General features: G+C 39.0%; 3 protein-coding genes across 5 annotated transcripts; 2 read left to right on the top strand and 1 right to left on the bottom strand.

Annotated features, from left to right (window-relative positions):
• The first annotated feature begins 1,587 nt into the window (after positions 1-1,587).
• LOC122654111 (putative cysteine-rich receptor-like protein kinase 43) lies at positions 1,588-4,704 on the top strand. Its single transcript, XM_043848089.1, has 8 exons — positions 1,588-1,971; positions 2,236-2,443; positions 2,585-2,713; positions 2,988-3,118; positions 3,253-3,463; positions 3,685-3,919; positions 4,058-4,208; positions 4,372-4,704. The coding sequence occupies exons 1-8, from the start codon at positions 1,720-1,722 to the stop codon at positions 4,687-4,689; spliced, it is 1,635 nt and encodes a 544-aa protein (XP_043704024.1). The 5' UTR covers positions 1,588-1,719; the 3' UTR covers positions 4,690-4,704.
• Positions 4,705-6,627: 1,923 nt separating this feature from the next.
• On the top strand, positions 6,628-11,709 carry LOC122654110 (cysteine-rich receptor-like protein kinase 42). The gene is made up of 6 exons (XM_043848088.1): positions 6,628-7,235; positions 7,463-7,566; positions 7,672-8,046; positions 8,337-8,571; positions 11,157-11,301; positions 11,461-11,709. The coding sequence occupies exons 1-6, from the start codon at positions 6,628-6,630 to the stop codon at positions 11,707-11,709; spliced, it is 1,716 nt and encodes a 571-aa protein (XP_043704023.1).
• A 1,362-nt stretch (positions 11,710-13,071) lies between these two features.
• LOC122654423 (cysteine-rich receptor-like protein kinase 3) lies at positions 13,072-20,944 on the bottom strand. Of its 3 annotated transcripts, none has more exons than XM_043848501.1 (7): positions 20,110-20,944; positions 16,672-16,785; positions 16,443-16,582; positions 16,151-16,361; positions 15,828-16,062; positions 13,731-13,875; positions 13,072-13,640 (listed from the first exon to the last, which is right to left on the bottom strand). In XM_043848501.1, the coding sequence occupies exons 1-7, from the start codon at positions 20,882-20,884 to the stop codon at positions 13,314-13,316; spliced, it is 1,947 nt and encodes a 648-aa protein (XP_043704436.1). In that variant the 5' UTR covers positions 20,885-20,944; the 3' UTR covers positions 13,072-13,313. The 3 variants fall into 3 exon arrangements, with proteins under 3 accessions (XP_043704436.1, XP_043704437.1, XP_043704438.1); XM_043848502.1 differs by having other exon boundaries at positions 20,116-20,944; XM_043848503.1 differs by having other exon boundaries at positions 16,672-16,782; positions 20,116-20,944.

Genomic DNA, 20,944 nt, shown 5'->3' with positions numbered 1-20,944 from the left:
GTAGAAGCAAAATTTCTTTCGCCAACTCCAATGTGATTGTGGAAAAAATTTTACTGCTACAAGGCTGACAGCCAAGGAAGTAGAATAATTTACTCTCCCTTTGGACTCATAAATACCCTCCTAGGTTTTTTGTATTTTTTAAAATACCCTTTATTCAATTTCCTTGACTGTCAGCATCGTAGCAAAAACATTCTTGCTACAAGTGTAGTAGCAAAATTTCGTCATGTAATTGTGGAAGATATCAAAAATTAGATTGTGATTCCAATTCCGATTAATGAGAATTTCGTTACATTTCCTATTTCTAAATGATCAAACCAACAAAACATGTTTCTATCAAAAAACAAAAAAAAAAACCAACAAAACACGTTTTCCTATTAGAAAAGCCACATATTTTAACAGAACTCGTTTTTCTAAAATTTAATAATCAATGGAGGTTAATGGAATTATGTATTTACCACCCAAAAAAAAAAAAAGGAATTATGTGGCATAGTTTTCCCAGGGGATGTATGACGAGTAATATTAGGCAAATTGACCCAATAATTACCTGGAGAAAACGAATATCTAAAACGAAGCAAGAAACGAATGGATATTACAAATAAACAAGCACACTGTCGTCTATAAGAATATACATGATTTGGTAAGATTGCTTACGTCCATGATGAGATGAGATCTCTTTTACTACCAATGGAAAATATGGTTATAATTACTTGTTCTCACATCTCTCTCAGATTACAGAGAATGAGCAATCACTACAAATTTATAACAAAACCTTAATAGGCACACATTATCGAGATACCCATGTAATCCTAAAAAATTATATTTCCTCGGGCCTTGGGCCCTATGGCCCTTTAATAGAATCAACCCACAAATCCATGTGACGAAATACAAGACATCGTACCGCCAACAAGACCATCATACACAATTTGAGAGAGAGAATGGAAAATTCGCTAATACTTTTTATTTGTTTTTGCATCCGTTGGAGGGTGGGTTGGATGGTATCTAACATGGACGCATGGTTTGAGGGATTCAATTCCTCTCCAGCACACTCTCGAATTGCATCACGTCTGACGCAGCAGCAGATGTTGATATGTGGCCGAGCTGGAGATCATCTGGCGTCAAAAGGAGATTTTCAAAATTAAGAAATCCTTCTCTCCATCACACCACGCACCACGCATGTGCACCACACTCAGATGTGCTTCATCTGTCCACGTCGTTCGAACAACATCCTAGCACGTGGCCGTGTAAATATCAATTTGTATCATACAAGCTTGGAACTGGGCCTCATTGTCCTCAAAGTTTCAACAATTTCAGTTGTAAGTGATTATATATCTTACCGTCTTGCCGCCATTTTCTCATTATTGCTCAAAATAAACCAAGCAATCTCTCTACCCGCAATGAAAAAAAAATGTACAAATTAAAAAAAGAAAATAGAGAGAGATATTAGACGGACTAAAAATAACGAAAGTAACAACAATCGCTTTTGAAGAAAAGAAAAGAAAATTTCGGGGGAAAAAAATGAAGGAAAAAATAAGAAAAATAAAAAATTCTCTCTCATCCATGATCATGGCAGATCCTCTGCTATCCTTTTTGATACTCTTACCTTCCCTAATACAACTAACGAACGCAAACCCTAGGAAAGAAATCGTGGTGCAGAAGTGCAAAACGATACATTCTCACAACGTAACACAGTTTATACAGAACTACAAAGCAAGTGCAGAAATGGTGAGAACCCAAATCAGACGAAGCTTATTTGGGTTTGGAATTAATGGAGAACCTCCAGACAGGGTATACCTTATGGCCCAATGCCATTTCGATCTCACCAAATCCGATTGCTTGACCTGTTTCCAAACAGCCAACGAAATGCTCTCTAGTTGCATTCCGTTCAACGGTGGCCGTATCTTCCTTGACGGTTGTTTCATGAGGTCTGAGAATTACAGCTTTTATAACGATCCCTCTACATTCTCAGAGAAGGTAACCAACTTCTATTAAATAAAAAATTTTTCTCTATCAATTCCAAACTTTTATATATATAAATCTGATATGGGAGATCATCAATTTTTCCTTTTCAATCTAACAAGTTGTTATGTTACGGATCGGATAAGAAAGTTGTGCGGCACGAGCCCGGAACACAAATATGAGCAAGCGAAATTTAATGAAGTGGTGAAGGAAACGATTCATTCCTTGGTGGAGAAGGTGTTAGTGGATAAAGATCATAGCTATGGGTACATTATGAAGGGAGTATCCGAGAAGACAGAAGTGTCTGCATCGGCCATTTGCTGGAAGCTGACGGACAAAGGAACATGTCACACTTGCCTTAAAAATGCAAAGAAATCTATCCTCCATTGCCTGCCCAAAACAGAGGCTCGCGTTGTTACTGATGATTGTTTTCTGAGATATGCTGATTATCCTTTCTTCAACCCACTCAAAAAACAAGAAATGAGGAGTAAGTGCCTAACTTATCATATGTTGTAATCCTCTCTCTCTGTCTCTGTCTCTGCTATCCCATCACCCTCTTTCTATGAATTATACTAGATTTCTCCATGATTCAATGCATTAATCTTCCTTAATTTGCAATTTTATGTAGATTCTCTTATTACATTGGTCATTTTTATTCTGGTTATTGGTGTTGGCTCCGTGGGAGCGATTGCAATCGGAGTTGTTGTTGGTTGCATGGTTCATGCTAGAATACACAGGGAGCGAAGTAAAATTAAAGGTAATAATGATCAATATCTTCTGATAATGCTTGAGACCGAGAAAATCAAGCGTTTATTATGAAAGCGTTGTAGTCTTCTTGTTAAGATATTGTAACACCGAAGGTGGGTCAAACCTCAAGGTAGTAAAAAGAGTGAAGTTCAGCTATTTGACAAAAAGCCTGAGAAAAAAAACATGTAAATGGTTAATGTTGAACCTCACACTTGTGCTCTTTACTTACAGGGATGGATTTTAATGTTCATCTGATCTCACCATTGTATTTTTAAATTCTGAAGGAATAGGTATGAACTTAGCAGCATTATTCAAAAGTAGCTTGAACTTTAAATACTCAACCTTAGAGAAAGCAACACAGTTTTTTAATGAAATGAACAAGCTTGGGGAGGGAGCATCTGGTGAAGTTTTCAAGGTAAATACTTCTTATATATATATTTTTCTCCCTTTACTTTGTTGAGTTATATATTCTTCTTAATTCTTCGACTTCAGCTTGCTTCTTTTTGCTGCTCTATGTATTTTTCTCCTACTTATTTCTTTTCTACACAGGGATGCTTGGCAGATGGCAGAGAAATCGCAGTAAAGCGGTTATTTATTAGCTATAAGAGTCGAAGTGATGAGATTTACAATGAAATGTACATCTTAACTCACACACAGCACAAGAATTTAGTTCGTTTTCTGGGTTGCTGCCTCACAAACGATGTTACGCTTTTTGTCTATGAATTTTTTCCAAACAAGAGCCTTGACAACTTCCTTTTTGGTGAGTCAGTCAGACAACTAGTACAGTATTGAACACACAGGGTTTTATATGGTTTTTAAACAGGTTTGGGTTGTTCAGTAGATCAAATAGTCTTTTTTTTTTTTTTTTTTTTTGGCCTGGTGATAGGGATAGTCCTATTTTAGTTTCTAATCATGGAAAAGAAACCCACTAAGAATTTCTCCAATTACTATGACTGATCTCATCCTATCCATGAAGTGCAGATCCAGAGAAGAGAAAAGAACTAGACTGGAAGAAAAGGTCTGGGATAATAATGGGAACTGCTGAAGGTATACAATACCTTCACAATGATTGTGAATGTTTAATTGTTCACAGAGATATTAAGGCGAGTAACATCTTACTAGACTTGAGATATAGACCAAAGATCGCAGATTTTGGTCTAGCAAGGTTCTGCTCGAAAGACATGTCCCTTGACTGCACTCCTATTTGCGGCACATTGTATGTCCTAAAACCATAATGTTCTAGTTAATTACTTCTTCACTAGTCTTAGTCTTCAAACCTTGGTTACTTTTCATTAAATTGCTATATACCTTTTTCAGATTCTTACACTTGCTTTGTGGTTTTCATGGACTAAAGAGGGTACATGGCACCAGAGTACTTGGCTAATGGCCAATTAAGTGAGAAAATTGATGTTTATAGCTTTGGAATTCTTGTACTTGAAATCGTCAGTGGCATTATGAATAGCAAGTTCAAGCAAGACGAATCACTCGACACTCTAGTTACTATTGTAATTTTCCAAGCTTACCAACCAAATGCTTACTTCCATTTAGCCATATATAGCTTCACATATATAAGACATACAAGTATAAATTCGATTTACTGAATTATTCAACTTGGATATGTGTTTTCCATCTATCAAGAATAAGTTGTCATCTGATCTCCTCTTACAGGCATGGAAGCACTTTCAGTCAAATACAGTAAAGGAAATCATAGATGAATATTTGGAGATTGATGACATGGAACATGTCATACGAGTTATTCATGTGGGTCTTCTGTGCACTCAGCTATCTCCCTCTTTGCGTCCTACAATGGCACAGGCAATTGAAATGCTTATACAAAAGGACTTGGATCTCCCTACTCCTTCAAAACCTCCTTTTGTTGCCAATTCTACGAAGCTTTCACATCCCTTATTCTCTTGTGAAAATCCCTCTGAACCAATATTGTCTAATTCATGTAAACCTCGTTATAGTGATTGTGAGACCCAATGACACTAATACATAATTTTTGCCTCTTTTTTTTTTATATTTTATTATATATATATATTTTTTCATTTTATCTTGTGGTGCAATTCAAGCTATATAACACCATGATCGGATTCTGGGTTGGTTGAGATGAAAGCGATTTGTTCATAACATAATGGAACCCTTAAATTAAAGTGAGCATGAGATGGAGAGAACCCTCCATGAGGTTTTATGAAATTCAAAGTTTGAAATTGAATGAAGAGGGGCAAAGAAAACCCCCAGGAAGGAACAAGAGAGTAGCTTTATGGGTCTTTCTTTCAGACAACGAATGGCCTCTACTTGCCGTCTTGATATAGTTCACAAGACCCTTCAATGTCTGAGAATGGAACTGTAAAATCCTTAAATTATCAAATCTTCATCCCGAGAAGCTTGAGGTGAAGGAAGGTTTTCTAAATACAGATTTAATCTTAGAACAATGTCCTGTAGCTACCCATCTTCCTTTCTTAATTAACTTAGTTAGATCTATGCTTATTTATACCTTTAGTTCTAATAAAATGGTATCTAAGCTCGTCTCCCTTTCACCGGGTTATAACAGCGCTTGTGTTTTGCAGGCTGTGGTGCTTTGATTTCATCATTAAGAGATTAGAAAACTCTGCATCAAATTTCATGGTCAATAGATCTTCAAAAATGATTTTTCATGGATGGATTCTGTTGAGAAGATTCCATTCTCTCTCTTCTTCTTAGCTCTATTTCAGATTTCAGAGAAGGAGTGAAATCAATTTCAATTTCAAAACTGATACATCTCCTCACCTATTTCAGAATTTGTATTTCATTTGATTTTTATTTCACTGAAATAAGGTGTAAAAATCAAACCAAACAATTTCCAACATATAAATCACTACATGAAATAAAAATAGAAATCATACCAAATCACTTGAGCGAGTGAGTCTCCAAAGACCTACCGGCTATCCCCATGAAATATGCTCTTTCGTATGCTCCCATTGGCCCCTAGTTTCTATCTTATTTGCATTTTCATTTTGAGCTAAAATACGGTAAGTATAGAAAGAGAACCGGAGAAAACAAAACCACGTTTACGGCCAATTTGCGGTCCCATTTTGCGGGTTCCAAGCAGAAGTTTCTACTTCATTGGAGAAAGAATGTTGCAAACGGAATCCGGATCTGGAACTAACAAAAACAGGAGTGGAAATAGCGGTTCCTAAGAACCGCCAAACGGACAGATGCGAGACAAACCATAAGAACAGCGAACTCGAACAAACTCGTAAAATCTCCGATAAGAATTATAAGCAAATAACAACTCACAGAAGCAAATACAGTTTTTCTGATGAGAGAAGTTTGATATACAGTTATTAAGCTCACACCCCACAAATGGGCGAGGGGCGAGGGGAGAGAGGAGAGGATACCCACTCCAAATTTCTAGTCCTCTTGAATCCTCTCCGTGATTCTCAATCAACAACCCAAAAAAAAAAAAAAGTAGAAGAAGAAGAAAACCCAAACCCAACACCATGAAAAGTAGAAAACGGAACGATTAACTCCCAACTCCTGGACAATCTCCAAGCCTCCAAACCTCCACCCCCTCCTTCCTTCCGAACCAGGGCACAAGGTTGGAGGAGGAGGAGACGCACAGATAAACACACAGAGAGAGAGAGAGAGAGAGAGAGAGAGAGATTCATCTCATCCTCACGTGAATTAACAAAGACATCGGAAAGTCATTGGTTCATTGGGTATTCATTGATCAGTTCTAAGAATTCAATGCCTTCTCCATTCCCAATTGAATTCCGATCACCCATTCGTATCTCCTCCTCTTTAATCTTCTTCTTCTCCAGCTTCTCTCTCTTCTTCCCTCTCTGCCTCTCCCACCACCAAGCCAACGTAGATGGCGTATTCTGCCACAACTCTTCCTCCGATGCCTCGCACTTGGCCAAAATCTCTTTCCTCTCCTCCCTGATGAATCTTATAGCACCCATCAGAAGCCAGAGTTGGGCAACCCTGTCCCCAAAACCCTCCTCCTCTTCTGTCTTGTACGCTCTGGTCCAATGCTTTGGAGACCTCTCCCAGAGTCAGTGCGAGCACTGCTTCTCTGAAAGCCGCAACAAGATCCAACAATGTCTTCCCTCCACTTCGGGTCGAATCTACCTAAACGGTTGTTTCCTCCGCTATGACGAATTCTACTTCTTCAACCAGTCGTCTGACCCCCAAATCGATACCATCAAATGTAGTCCCACAGCTCCTAAGATTACGGAGCCATATCTGTTTCACGACTTCTTCAAGAAGGTCGCTCAATCGTTCATCAATGTTACGGAAATTGCATCGGCCCACGCTGGATTCGGGGTGGTGGAGGCCAAAGGTGGTGTGAACCCTGTATTTATGTTAGCCCAATGTTGGAATACCGTCAGCAAGGCCGGATGCGTAGTTTGCTTGAAGAGCGCAGCGCGAGGGCTGGTTTCTTGCCTGCCTAGAACGGAAGGGATTGCAATGAATGCAGGGTGTTATTTGAGGTATTCAACCACCAAGTTTTATAATGACGAAGCCACAGAAATTGTTAATTCAAGTATGTTGTTCTTCTTTATTTTAAAAGTGTCAATTCCCATTCCAATATTGATGCTTGTGTGGCGTTTACGACTTTGGTTTCTAATCGCTGTTCTTGATTGATGAATAATTCATATCCTGTGTATTCTTCTGGGCGCTTTGTTCCTGTTGTTCACCATCAGTATTTTTTCAATTTAGCTTCTTATCTCAATTCTCCTTACCCTTATATTCATGCCTTTTCAGATATTAAAAGCGCAGAGGTTTTTGTGATCATCGTGCTTAATATGATTGCTTTTCTTGTGCTTGCTCTGGTTGGTGGTTGTCTTGGGTACGCGAAACTATCAGCGAAGGACACAGGTATATTTACCATGACTACCACACCAGCAACAATAATATCATGTGGTAGAAATAGCTTGCTTCCATCCATAATTTCATCTCATCCATCAATGTTTTCTGATATAGAGTTCTCTTCTCTCTTGCATCTTCCAGCACAATGCAGCCTCAGTAAGGTTTTAAGTGCAAAAAAATCTAATTTGAATTTCAATTATGAAACACTTGAGAGGGCAACAGATTCTTTCAGTCCCTCAAGAAAATTAGGCCAAGGAGGAGCTGGTTCGGTGTTCAGGGGCGACCTCCCTGATGGAAGGACTGTTGCTGTCAAGAGGTTGTTTTTTAGCACCCGACAATGGGTGGATGAATTCTTCAATGAGGTGAACTTGATCAGTGGAATCAACCATAACAATCTCATAAAGCTTCTGGGTTGTAGTATTGAAGGCCCGGAAAGCCTTCTGGTTTACGAGTTTGTTCCCAACAAGAGTCTTGATCAGTACCTTTTTGGTAAGTCCCTCTTCAATACAAATTTCTGAATTTCCTTCACAGTTCTTTTCACTGCTCAGCTTAGAATTAGTTACATTCTTTCACAGTTTGCAGCTCATTTGAATTCTAATATAAGCTAAATAACAATAGTTCAAATTTGAGTACCTTTGATTTCCAATTTGGTATTTCTACTGTTTTACGTTATGAGTAAAAATTGTTATGAATTGCCAATGCACAGAAGCATGATGTTGCCGTAGATTCTACAATCACGTCTTTAAACTAGCTGCTTCTATTATTTTGGTTGCATGTAGGTAAGAACAAGACCCAAATTTTAACCTGGGAGCAGAGGTTTAACATCATTGTCGGAACAGCTGAGGGGCTGGCATATCTTCATGATGGTTCTGAACCAAGAATAATCCACAGGGATATAAAATGTAGTAATGTTCTCCTGGACGAGAATCTGGCTGCAAAGATTGCTGACTTCGGACTTGCTCGACACTTTTCAACTGATAAGACTCACCTTAGCACTGGAATTGCAGGAACAATGTAAGCCAAGCTTCATTTCAGTCATTCTTTCACTGGCTTTGGTTTCATTCACATTATTTCTTGCTTGCAGTAGTACATAATAAAAAAGGTCGTACCCAGTGCACGAGGCTCCCGCCACTGCGGGGTCTGGGGAGGGTCATAATGTACGCAGCCTTACCCCTGATTTTGCAGAGAGGCTGTTTCCAGACTCAAACCCGACGGAGCAACATTACCGTTGCACCAAGGCCCACCCTCCGCTTGCAGTACATAATGATTGCATTAATTCAATCTGTTCTTGTCAAGTAACAAGGATAATGGGTTATCCTTGAATAATTTAAGAAACCCCAAATCTTAGCTCTTTGAGCTACAAATTCTTGGTGAGAGATTGAAGATGATGTTTCCCTAGTACTATAGCAGAGTAAATGTAGAAGATATTGCTTTTTGACTGATTGTGACCTGCACGCAATTGCACAAATCAATAAACATGTCTGTAGAATGAGTTTAGCCACTATGAAGATTGTCAAGAGGGATGATTGATGGGGTATGCACGATAACATCATAAAACTAGAAATGAAGCAGCCAACGAGACCTCAGGGTCGAACCCTGAAGGTTTACAAATGAAGAAAGTCAACTGTGACAACGATGAATGCACCAATGAGACGGATTAGCTTTACTAGTACAAATTGCCTCAAAAGGATGGGGAGACGGCCACAGTGGACATGGGGTAAATTGGCGAGAAGAGATTGGTAATGATAGATGATTCAACAGAAGATACAGCCTATTATGTTGGAGCAAGAGGTGTTCTAAAACCATCAGGCCTACTCTATGCACAGTTTAGAGTGAGGTAATCATGTTGAGCACTTGTTTACCCCGTCTCAAACTAGTGTGATTAACACCGACACTTTTTTTTCCATGCCTCTCTCACTTTGGTGAGAGGTTTCTTTAGGTTTGCTTCCTAGCACATGGTTTGATGCAATCTGCCCAAATCTATTATTTATCACAGCTGGTATCTTGTTATAGTTTTTTCACATTCTAATTTATATTTTCCATGAAACTTTCTCTACAATTAACTGGAAAAATGTCATTTATTCTAGTCTGTGCCTTATCCCGACTACCTGATCATCCGCTGCAGAAATACTCATTTTAATCAATAGTTTTTATCATCGGAAATCGGACTGGGCAGACTGACTGAGCCAACTTGAGACTGAGAGCTTGATCTGCTTTTGGTTGGCCAGGTCTGTTTAACTCAATTTCGGCCAAAACTCACCATTCTTGCTCAGCATTAGTCAAGTCAACTCAGGATTGGTAATGCAATCTGAAAATCCAGATTTGGATCTCAGATGCAAGCAGGCCAATAATCAAATCTGTGATCAGATCTGAGATAAAGGAAGCAACTGTGTTGTTAAGGAAAAAAATCAGATCGATGAAAGTGGAGGGAAGAAAGATGAGATTGATCTTCTTGGGAGGTAGAAGCGAGAAGAAGAAAAAAGAAGAGAAGAGAAGAAATCAGGTTTGGGATACCAATCCCATATGGATTGATCTACTGCACCAAAACTCTTAGAAAAAAAAACTCATATTCTTGATTATAATCATCTCTATTGAAAGGGGATGTATTACATATATATACACCTTCCTAATTTGACTCATAAAAGGTATCCTAATCACTCTAATACTCTCAATAATGTAAATAATCTCAAAACAGAACTCTATAGCTATTAAGTATCCCAATTAACTTAAACACTCAACTTAACTACTAATCCTGTGTGCTAACTTCATCCCCCACTTTATGGGCTTATAAATGAGGCCCATTACATCAATAAACCCAAAAATAAGAAGCCCAAGGTTCATAGAACCCAACCATGGGCGAAAATAAAGTCTTCTGAGATCCCATTGACCCAATTTGACAGTCTTAACTGCATCAATTGGATCAGCAGAGTCTGATTCAGTCCTGGATGTTGAATTTTAATCATAGATTTAACCTATTCTCTGATGTTATGTATCATTATATAGAATGACCACGCGCATGGTGCTAGTGAGTTTCAAACTGTCAGATTGGAAGTCAAGCCAAAGGCGTACAGACTTAGATGCCCCTTGAAGCCCCATCCCACTATGAAAGCATCAATATCACCTATCAGTAAAGGGCGAACCCAGTGCGTGAAGCTTCCGCCATTGTGGGGTCTGGGAAGGGTCATAATGTATGCAGCCTTGCCCCCTTGAAGTCCCATCACCTATCAGTATTCTTGCTAAATCGTTGCACTCTTTTCTTATTGGTGATGTTTGGTCTACTTTCTAGAAAACATCATTGATAGTGATATCTCTTGTGTGGAATGCAAAAAACTAGCTAAGAAATCAGCACAACTGTTGGTTTCGCGAACGTGGTGTGCAAAAATACAGCTAACAAAGGTGTCCCGCAACTGCCAAATGTCCTCGACAAGCCACCGAACATCCCATGATATCTGAAAACTCCCAACTATCATCTGGATGGCAACCATAGAGTCAGAATGATGCTACGACTGTAATTCTATACTTGTAATCTATAATATATAAGCTCCCTTTTAACCAAAAAAAAAAAAAAAACCATCCTTGATAGTTTCTTTTTGATGTAGGGGGTACATGGCTCCTGAATATCTTGTTCGTGGGCAACTAACAGAGAAAGCTGATGTTTTTAGCTTTGGGGTGCTTGTCCTTGAGACTGTATGTGGTAGGAGGAACAGTGTTTTCGTGCAGGAGTCCGGTTCTGTTCTACTCATGGTAAGTCTCATTTTGATTGTGCAAAAATGGTCAAATATTTAATATTTTTGATAGTACAAATCAATTTATATCTTTCACTTTTTCTTGTAACCATATGTTAAACATAAATGATCAAGCCATTCATGCAATTTAAAACATGGTTGATGACTCTGGACTCAGGTTTGGAATCATTATCAGTCAAGTACATTGCCAGATTCTGTCGACCCATTAATGAGAGATGATTATCCAGTAAAAGAAGCATGTAATGTGCTCCAAATTGGGCTTCTTTGCACCCAGGCCTCTGTATCTTCAAGACCATCAATGTCTGAAGTGGTTCAGATGCTTACCAATGACGATTACATGATTCCTACACCAGCAAATCCTCCATTCCTATGTAATAGTTTGACATCAAACACCACCGAATTTTGACAAGTGAAGTATCTCAGCCAAGGTAGAAGCAATCTCACTTCTCATCAGAACATCAGACATTATTGTGAGCATTACATGCAGTATCATAAGAAAAAGTTTGTACTCTGGTTTCATGGATAGAAAAATGTCGATGTGGCAGCATTTGCACTCATATGACCTCATGAAAGTTTATCAATTCGAATCAATTAGGAATCAGCAGAGAAGCTAATGAAGAAGAGATTGCTTGCTACATGTAATAAGCAGAATCAAAGAGGTACTCAGGGAGGAAGAGTTTTATATAATGAATTACATTGGGGGTTGGAAAATAGAGATGTTTTGCCATTCTTTTTTATTTAGTTTTGTTTCCCATTGCTTTTGTAGAATTGCCCCCTTCTGAAATATAGAAAATTAGTACACATGGTGATATCATAGTGTGTCCTCTTCATATTTTGATGCTAACATAAATCTAAAAAGTTTGTTTCTTTGAGTTATTGGGTTGTTGGGAACCAATTTATGGTTTCAATGATTCCTCTTGTGGAGTTTTTTGGTAATTTTTGTGATAGCTTATCTCGTTGAGACTATAATCTGAATTTCTAGCCCCAAGAAGTGACTTAGCGCGTGAAACTTCAAATCAAAGCGGGCAAAAGGCTATTAGTTTCTCCCTTATTACTCCTCCATCTTCAAGTCTTGGTGGATAAAAAGATATTAGTGTGGTTGGTTGGAACAAATAAAAGTATAGTGGAGGAGATAATTTATCAGATTAAGAGAAATGGCGTGGGTGGATGAGATACATAAGACGTATTGTCTGTGGCATTGGATCTAGTCTTCTTATTCAAACCCATAGGCATTGTAGTGTGCTATGATACGTAAAACAGAAAATTAGGCCCAATAAAACTACTTGACCTTGACACATTTACACTGATCGAATTGCTACCCTGGAACAATGATGTTTAAAGTGTTGAGAGAACTTGAGGGACAATATATTTGTAGAAGGATGTGTAACTCTCAAAACAACCATAGTTACAAGTTCCTTGTGTGTCTATTAAAACCCATGGTCGCCTCCATTTTCAAGCTCATCAAATGAGATTTTTACCTGATTCTCAAAGGACAAACAATCTTAGGCTTGAGAACTCAAATGGAAGATTTAAGAATTAAAAATTTTAAGCATTGCACCAAGTTAGCAAGTATAAAATACAATTTACATCGAAAGTGTATACAGATTTAGTTTTCTGGAAGTGCTAAAATCTGAGAGAAGGCTCACATCATAATCCAAATGTATCACCTTCAATGGCTGGCAAAAATGGGAGCAAAAGGTTTCTTGATATCGACAACATGTGAAGCCCATCTAGAATGTGAACACTTCATTGACCCCTATGTTACATCACCTGTAGGTGTGTTCCAGCCATTGAGCACTCACCTACTGAATCGTTCAGGGCAGTCCAACTTCAACCAAGATTGGGCCAATACAAGGACATGCAGAAAAATGCTGAAGACTCGATGTATAAAGTGAGCGGAGTCTCTATCTTGAGGCCAGTCTTAAGCCCCGAGGTAAGCCAGGTAAATTGAGTAACAAGACAAGATTAGAATTCCATAATATAAGCAAGATTCTTCAAGAGGAAACTAGTTCATCTGGGTTCAATCAAGCTCTCTGTCTCATTATTTCCAGAAGATCGACCACAGGATTCAGGCTGGGAATTGTAACTTCCAGGTGGAGGTATGGAGCTCATCATGTTCCTCGAATTAAGAAATGGTGGTTGTGTCGGCCTGGGGATGTCATGCTTATCAGTGAGCATTTTTACCACCATAGACATCGATGGCCGCAATTCTGCAGAGGCTTGAATACAAAGTAGTCCAATTTGGAGTACCTGACAGGCCTCTTCTTCATGAAGCCCACCCTCCAGCTGTGGGTCAACAGCCTCGGATAGTCTACCTGACCCATACAGGTTCCAAACCTGAAAAAAGTTAGATTGATGAATAAGCTAGTCTCCAAGGAGAGTATCACCATCACAAGAAATGAGTAGTAACATAATAGATAGTGTTACCATCTGTAAAATAGACAATGAGTCTTGCAAGAAGGAATTGTTCCTCTTCCCACAAGCAACTTCAATCACGAGCACGCCAAAACTATATACGTCTGCTTTCTCAGTCAATTTGCCGCAGACTACATATTCAGGAGCCATGTAGCCCCTACAAAATGTAAATCTCAACATGAATCTATCACAATTAACATTACAGGGCGATGTGTCTGTGCCCGTGCATGTGCTTTGGGAGGGAGTTCCTTGATTGGTGTCCAAAATAACTATATGGCCCCTTTTTCAAACATGCAGTGAGGTTTATGGTGTGGCCCATCAAGACCATTTATTAAAGGTTCATCTGGATATGCAGTACACTCCTTTGAATGACATCCCCTGATTTTCTGTTTTTCTATTTCCTTTCCAAATTAAAAGGATGGCCAGAAAAAATGCTTCTTCTTCTAGACATCCCATTTTGTACCAGGCTGACCTAATGCAGGTCATGCTTGAATTGTTTGCTTTCTAGTAGTACTTAAAAGAGTGCCAGTGACTTGTATTTTCCCTTCACCTGCCACTTAAGAACCCAACAGCCACCTATCTTTCCAAAATGAGAAAGTACCCAACAATTCCTCACCTTAGAATTTTTTGAACAAAACCAAACCATTTTAGCCCAAACTATCCTTTTATCAGTATGAGTATCCCACACTAAATGGGTAATTTGTTCATCAAGATCAAATCTCCATGGAACAGCAGTCAGTGGAAAGAGAATTCCTATCGAGACACTAAACACAAAGCCAATCCCAGAGGTTTACGTATCCGGTTGACACTCAGGAGTAGCCACATCATCCACCATGGGGAATAATAGAGGGAGTGTGTGGAAAGACATTGACAATCCACCTAGAAAACTTCTCAAAGTCTCCCCCCCACCCCACCCCCCCAAAAAAATATATATATATATTTTGAAAAACCAGGATGATACTTGATAGTGGTGTGGACCACTGGACCTTGACTGTTTAAAGTGATGCATACTTTTTTCTTTTTACCATTTCAAAGAGGAATCCAGCAAACAATATAGAAAATAAGGAAACAAGTGTTGAAGAGAGGGAAGGAAGAAACCATCCTCATTATCTCCACAATACGCATGACACAGACAGTACACGGCCATAACCCGTAATTGCTTAAAAAAATTATTATTGTGATATAAATTATTTAGGGAAAAGGTTGGGTATGCTAGCACCCTATGTGTCTATCTCTCTCTTCCCCCCTTTGAAAGGTAAGGGAGTCATTTCAAAGGGGGTGGGAGAAGATAGAGACAGACACATAGGGTGCTAGCATACCCAACATTTTCCCAAATTATTTATATCTTGTTGCCAATATTTTATAATCTATGTATTTGGTACTCATAAAATTAGCTAAACATCAATCTGGTAATACTAGTTCAACAACAGCCCAAAAATTATCAGATAATGGTCTACATAAAATGTGTAACAATTAATAATTTAGTACTGTGTGTTTAAATATGCAACAGTAACATTCTATGGCCTGTAATTACAATGTCACAGTCACAAATAGTTAGGTAGCTATTGTTAGGAACATGCACTTGACAACCTATGTCGTAGATATGGTGTTTATGGGCACGAGTGTCCTCAAGTCTGTAGCAAAGAGTGACTATATTATCACATTTGTAACAGAGCAAGAGATGCACGGTTCAGTGAAAAGGAAAAGATTATGTGAGAGAGATCTTAAACTTGTGCCAAAGACAGGACAAGGAGAATCCATCTTCATTGTCTCCATTGTACCCATGACACAGATGAAACAGGACAAAGACCGCCATTTAATCGCCCACTCACAAGATCGGGAACAGAATATCCCAACCACAATCCACTAAAATGCAAAAGAAAAGATGGTTCAACCATTCTTCTTCTCTTCTGAGCATCCAAGAAATGCAATGGAGTAGATGGTTAGAATAAAGTTTCAAATTCCCATTCCAGATCTCTAAGATGATTCAGACAATCTTTAGATTTCAAGTTTTTATTCCTCATATGTTTAGTCAAGAGGAAAGGGAGACTAAAAAAACCCAAGTAATTAAAAGATCAAATTGGAGGGTGGGAAGACTCGTAAACTTACAGTGTTCCTGCTACTGCAGTGCTGACATGAGTCTTATCTTCCGGGAATAGTCTAGCAAGCCCAAAATCTGCAATCTTGGCTGTAAAGTTCTCATCAAGCAGTACATTGCTCAATTTAATGTCTCTGTGAATAATCCTCAAGTTTGATTCTTCATGGAGATAGGCCAAGCCTTCAGCGGTGCCCAGGATGATGTTATATCGCAGCTCCCAGCTTAGCTGCCGAGCATTATTTCTATCTAAACAAGTCAAATTGACCCGAATTCAGAGGAGTGAGGAAGAAATTAATCATTTATTAAAATGGGTTGACCTGGAAGAGAATCCTACCGAAAAGGTAATCATGGAGGCTTCTATTTGGAACATATTCATAAACAAGAAGGCTTTCAGGACCAGTAATACTGCAACCTAGCAGCTTTACAAGATTTTTGTGATGTAGGCCGCTGATCAAATTGACTTCATTAAAGAAATGATCTACCCATTGCCTTGTATTAAAGAAAAGCCTCTTTATGGCAACAACCCTCCCATCTGGAAAAATCCCCTGTTTGCAACAAACATAGTTTAAGATCATAAAAAGTTAAGCAACTTATCTGTGGCAAGGAGTGGGTTACATATGAATTACTTTGTACACTGAACCAGATCCTCCTTGGCCAAGTTTATTAGAATTGTCGAAGTAGTTTGTGGCCCTTTCAAGAGTTTCATATTTAAAATTGAGCTCAGACTTATTTACAGTTGACACCAGGGCACCAAGTTGTTTCCTCTCTGAAGTACATATCCAATCAAACGTCAGTAGGATCCTGGCCTATATGGAAAGAAGAAATTAAATGTGAAGAATTCAAATTGGTCAATACCTCTCCTCCGCCTTGCGAGTTCTCTCTTTCCAAAGAAAATAGCTGTCACAACAACCATCAGAGCCACCAATACAGAAGGAGTAACAGCCAGAATAATGGCCAAGTGGTGGCCTCCTGATCACGTAAAGTACAACTGTCAACATTATGATCCTATTGGATGAAACTCACAGAAAAAAAAATAAACGGTATTTTATGCTAAGTTTATGGACCAAAGATTCCATAAACAATGTACAAATGCACTCAATTGTACAAAACAATTGTGTTAACACAGTCTCAACATTCATTCCACAGGGATACCATCTGAAGAATTCTAGGTTAACACCCTTAGGTTTTTTTCCTGCCCTGATGACTCCAAACATCCAAATCACATGACCATAAGACATTGGATTGGATTTCTCTACTCAACACTTTATTTCAATTAAATTCTCCAATGTTTAATAAATAATAAGATCAAGTTGAATGCAACAGTATCATACCATGAACGAAAAAAATTGGACTTGTCAATTTGTGTACAACATGGAAGAAGATTATAATTTAAAGCAAATGGAATAACCTCATAACCATAATCTGAACCTAAACACTTCATCATTATTCAATTAAATCTCAGCAACACCATATCATAAAGGGCGTACCCAGTGCACAAGGCTCCTGCCACTGAAGGGTCTGGGGAGGGTCATAATGTATGCAGCCTTACCCCTGCTCAGTAACACCATATCATTAGAACAAATTCCTTCAGTACAATTTCAAGTACTTAGGCATTTCTAATGGATATTCCATCTCTCCTTCACTCCTCCAATTTCTAACAACAGAATCTAAATAATTGGATACCATTTCCTCCTCCAACCGTAAGTAAAAGGAAGATACAGGACTCCAAAGCTAACATACTCAACTAACTAGAACCTTATATAAACACACTTGGGTTATGATATTACCCTGTTCTCCTTCCTATTAATTCCAATCCATATGGGGTGCATTTTCTCTCACAAGCGGCAGCCCGAAAGTACAATTCAAAGAACAAAGAACAAGGAACAAAATCAAAACAACTCAAGTCCGCAAACCCACTAAGGGGATGTTCTTTGTTTTGCAAAGTCAATCAAGTGCCCCTATAAAAATCCCATGACAACATTGTGGAAAAAATACCCGACCATGAATTCTAAGTACCACCAAAAACCCAAATCTCTTCTTCTCAAGAAACACATCAATAAATGCATCTTCATAATTACCACCTATCATTGCCATCATAATATTCCCATCCCAAGTTGTGTTTCTTCTAAACCAACAGAACCTGGGCATGATTTGATTCAAGAGATTCTTCACACCACCAACAAAGATAGTGCAGTACTGGAATCCAATGGCCCTTCAACCTGCAGCATGGCAAAGGCCTCTAATTGTACCAAGTAGCACAAATTAATTACAGCAGTATAAGAGCACAACAAAAATAATGGAGTCAAGGTGGCTTGTCAAGTGCCATCCCAATACTCAAGTTGTTAAGGTGAAGTGGCTGTGTTTCTGTTCTGTAGGGCTTATCTAACAGAAATCAAGGAAATGGACATATTAGCCACCTACAGGACCCTATTCGGACGGGTCAACTTCCAGAAATCGAAGCCTCTGAGGACAAGCATGGAAAATATTGCATATTTACTCCAAAATACAAAGAAAATTAACTCAGATGTCCAATGTAGATTTAAAAATGTAAGAGCAAAAGTTTTCAATATTTGATACAGGACCAAAACGCCAACAGAAATCATTAGGTTCTGTTCCTGTCCACACAGGTAGATCAGTCCTTTTAAATGCAGCCACTGACTCAAGCACTATGTACACTATGTCCTCATTAATGGCGGCAAAACAAACCGCAAAATACTTTGAAAGAGCTCAAAGGAAAGTCTTGCTGGGAAAACTCAGTTATCCACCTCAGCAAACAGAGTCTACCCAAACACGGTGCACAAGATATTTAAACATATGAAGGGTCTGTCTGGTTGGATGCAAGGCAAGACTAGGAAGGATAAAGTACAGAACGACCATATTAGTGTGTTTTGGGAGTAGCTACGAGAAGTGGTGAGGAAAGGCATGCATAGCTTAGGGCTTCTATCATGTATGTCATCGAATAGAGCTGCTTGGAGGACTAGGATCCATGTAGCCGACCTCATTTAGTTGAGATAAGGCTGAGTTGTTGTTTCTGTATTTGTGCAGCGCAAGGATCCATGTACCCAACCCCATCCAGGTAGGATAAGGCTGTGTAGTGTTGTTGTTGTTGTTGTTGAGTTCTTTTCTGTTTCCTATTAACCTATTATTATTATTTTTTGTCTTTGCAAGGATCCATGTAGCCGATCTCATTTAGTTGGGATAAGGCTGAGTTGTTGTTGTTTGGTTGGATGCAGAAGTTGTAACATATTTCAAGAAAAGATCAATAGCATAGTAGCAATTATTAACATTGTTGAAAGTGAAGTAAACTATTTCCTTTGTCATCATTTTCCACACAAATTTAAGTAATTTAATTGAAAATTTTTGTTACCCTATTTAAAAAGCTTTATAATTAGGCACTCAACATTTCGCTACACTGGAAATTTTAATTTATTTCTCTTTCAACTTCACATTACTTTACATTCAACCAGATGAAGCCTAACAGGTGGTTTGGTTCCTAGAACATACTCTGAACATTGGGTGTATACTTGCGGTACAATGTTCCCTAAAGGGTTTTAACACAACCATACTTTCTAAAATTGGGTGGTGCATTCTCAGAGAACTTCAATGCACACTCCTCCCTGGAAAACAGATTGGAACCATTTAACCATAAGGACCCAAAAAATTTGGTGGCATGAACAATTTGGATGGTTTTCATCAACCTTCCTGAGGCATAGATGTATCCATCAAAGACAAAGGAGATCCTAAGAAAGAGGGAGGGAAGGGGGGGGGGGGGAGGGTCTGCACTGATTTTCAATGTCATCGTTAGCCACAAAAGTCTGTAAAGTTGAACATAAGTTTGGTAGAGGGCACAATTGAACTATAAATGACTACTTTCTGGAGTGTAATGTGAACATAAGGCACAACCAAACAAGGTCGGCTACACGGGTAATCTTATTACTTCTCCCTCTCTGGCGAACGGGGGAAGGCACGTTAAGAGAGAGAGAGAGAGATAACAGCTTTTCCGTTGCAACGATTAGAAAAGATGATCAAAAGTCCAAGAGATAGATAACAGCTTTTCCGTTGCAACGATTAGAAAAGATGATCAAAAGTCCAATTAAGCACACCATGACTGAGATTGTTAGAAATCTCAATTAGAAATTTCAGAAACCTTCCTTTGTACAAAATTCAATAGCCAGAACTAAGATGCAGAAATATAGAACGAGCATAGGGAATTTAAATATTCACCAAGAAACCCAGAATCACCTCCGGCACCCTTCACACACACATACAAAAAAAAGGAAATAATAAACTGACCTCCACCTCCTCCAGCTGCAACGCTCGTTGAATTGTTATAAAATTTCTGCGTCGAATACCTCATATAGCACCCAGCGTTCAACACCCTTCCTTCATCATTTGGCAGGCATGAACCAATCCTTGAAACCCCATTTCGCAAACAACTACTGCAAGCGCTTGCATTCAAATACTCCCAGCATTGTGCCAATCCGTACACAGTGGAGTTCCCTCGATCTACGTACCCAACGAAGAAACCACCATTCTTGGGTGCTTGGGCACTCAGATTCTTCATGAGCACGATGGTGTTCGCCCTGAAAGCTATCCGATTTCCAGCGAAACTTTGGTTCCCACAAACAGTCCGGTCCTCAGGACTCAAAGCTTCACTGAAGAAATCATACTCGTCGTACCTCAGATAACAGCCATCAAAGAAATCTCTGCCACCACGAGTCGCTTTTTGGAAGGGAACACACTTGGGGATCTGGGTCTTGCACTGGGCGAAGCATAGGTCACAGTCCGTCTGCGAGAGATCATTCATACACTGACCAAAGGCGTACACCGTGGTGTTTCCACTCCCACTAACAACTCTGGCATATCTACGGGAAGTGACTTGGGGGGTAACAGCATCCATGGCCGCCACGAAGTTATCAACAAAGCTCTGTCGCTGGGATGGTGATGCTGTATTGTTGGAACATATAAGACCCGCCATCGTAGCTCTTGGGTCCGAAACAGATAGACTTGTAAATAACGAGAAGAACAAGAAGAAGACACAGATAATCAATGAACACGGTGAAGACATGGTGAAACGACGAAGAAGATGAAGAAGAAGAAGGGAGAGGAAAAGGGATCTTGGAGATAG

Source organism: Telopea speciosissima, chromosome 3, assembly GCF_018873765.1.
Source record: "Telopea speciosissima isolate NSW1024214 ecotype Mountain lineage chromosome 3, Tspe_v1, whole genome shotgun sequence".
Lineage (NCBI taxonomy): Eukaryota > Viridiplantae > Streptophyta > Magnoliopsida > Proteales > Proteaceae > Telopea > Telopea speciosissima.
The sequence above is the reverse complement of the archived record's forward strand: the minus strand, read 5'-3'. Positions and strand labels throughout refer to the sequence as shown.

Excerpts from the sequence above, each read along its gene's own strand:
- LOC122654111 (XM_043848089.1), top strand. The coding sequence starts at position 1,720 with ATGGTGAGAACCCAAATCAGACGAAGCTTATTTGGGTTTGGAATTAAT. Across the intron at positions 3,464-3,684 it reads CCTTGACAACTTCCTTTTTG|ATCCAGAGAAGAGAAAAGAA; the intron begins GTGAGTCAGTCA and ends CATGAAGTGCAG. Across the intron at positions 4,209-4,371 it reads TCGACACTCTAGTTACTATT|GCATGGAAGCACTTTCAGTC; the intron begins GTAATTTTCCAA and ends CTCCTCTTACAG.
- LOC122654110 (XM_043848088.1), top strand. The coding sequence starts at position 6,628 with ATGAATCTTATAGCACCCATCAGAAGCCAGAGTTGGGCAACCCTGTCC. Across the intron at positions 8,047-8,336 it reads TCTTGATCAGTACCTTTTTG|GTAAGAACAAGACCCAAATT; the intron begins GTAAGTCCCTCT and ends GGTTGCATGTAG. Across the intron at positions 11,302-11,460 it reads CCGGTTCTGTTCTACTCATG|GTTTGGAATCATTATCAGTC; the intron begins GTAAGTCTCATT and ends CTCTGGACTCAG.
- LOC122654423 (XM_043848501.1), bottom strand. The coding sequence starts at position 20,884 with ATGTCTTCACCGTGTTCATTGATTATCTGTGTCTTCTTCTTGTTCTTC. Across the intron at positions 16,583-16,671 it reads ACTCGCAAGGCGGAGGAGAG|AGAGGAAACAACTTGGTGCC; the intron begins GTATTGACCAAT and ends TATGTACTTCAG. Across the intron at positions 16,362-16,442 it reads GATCTGGTTCAGTGTACAAA|GGGATTTTTCCAGATGGGAG; the intron begins GTAATTCATATG and ends TGTTGCAAACAG.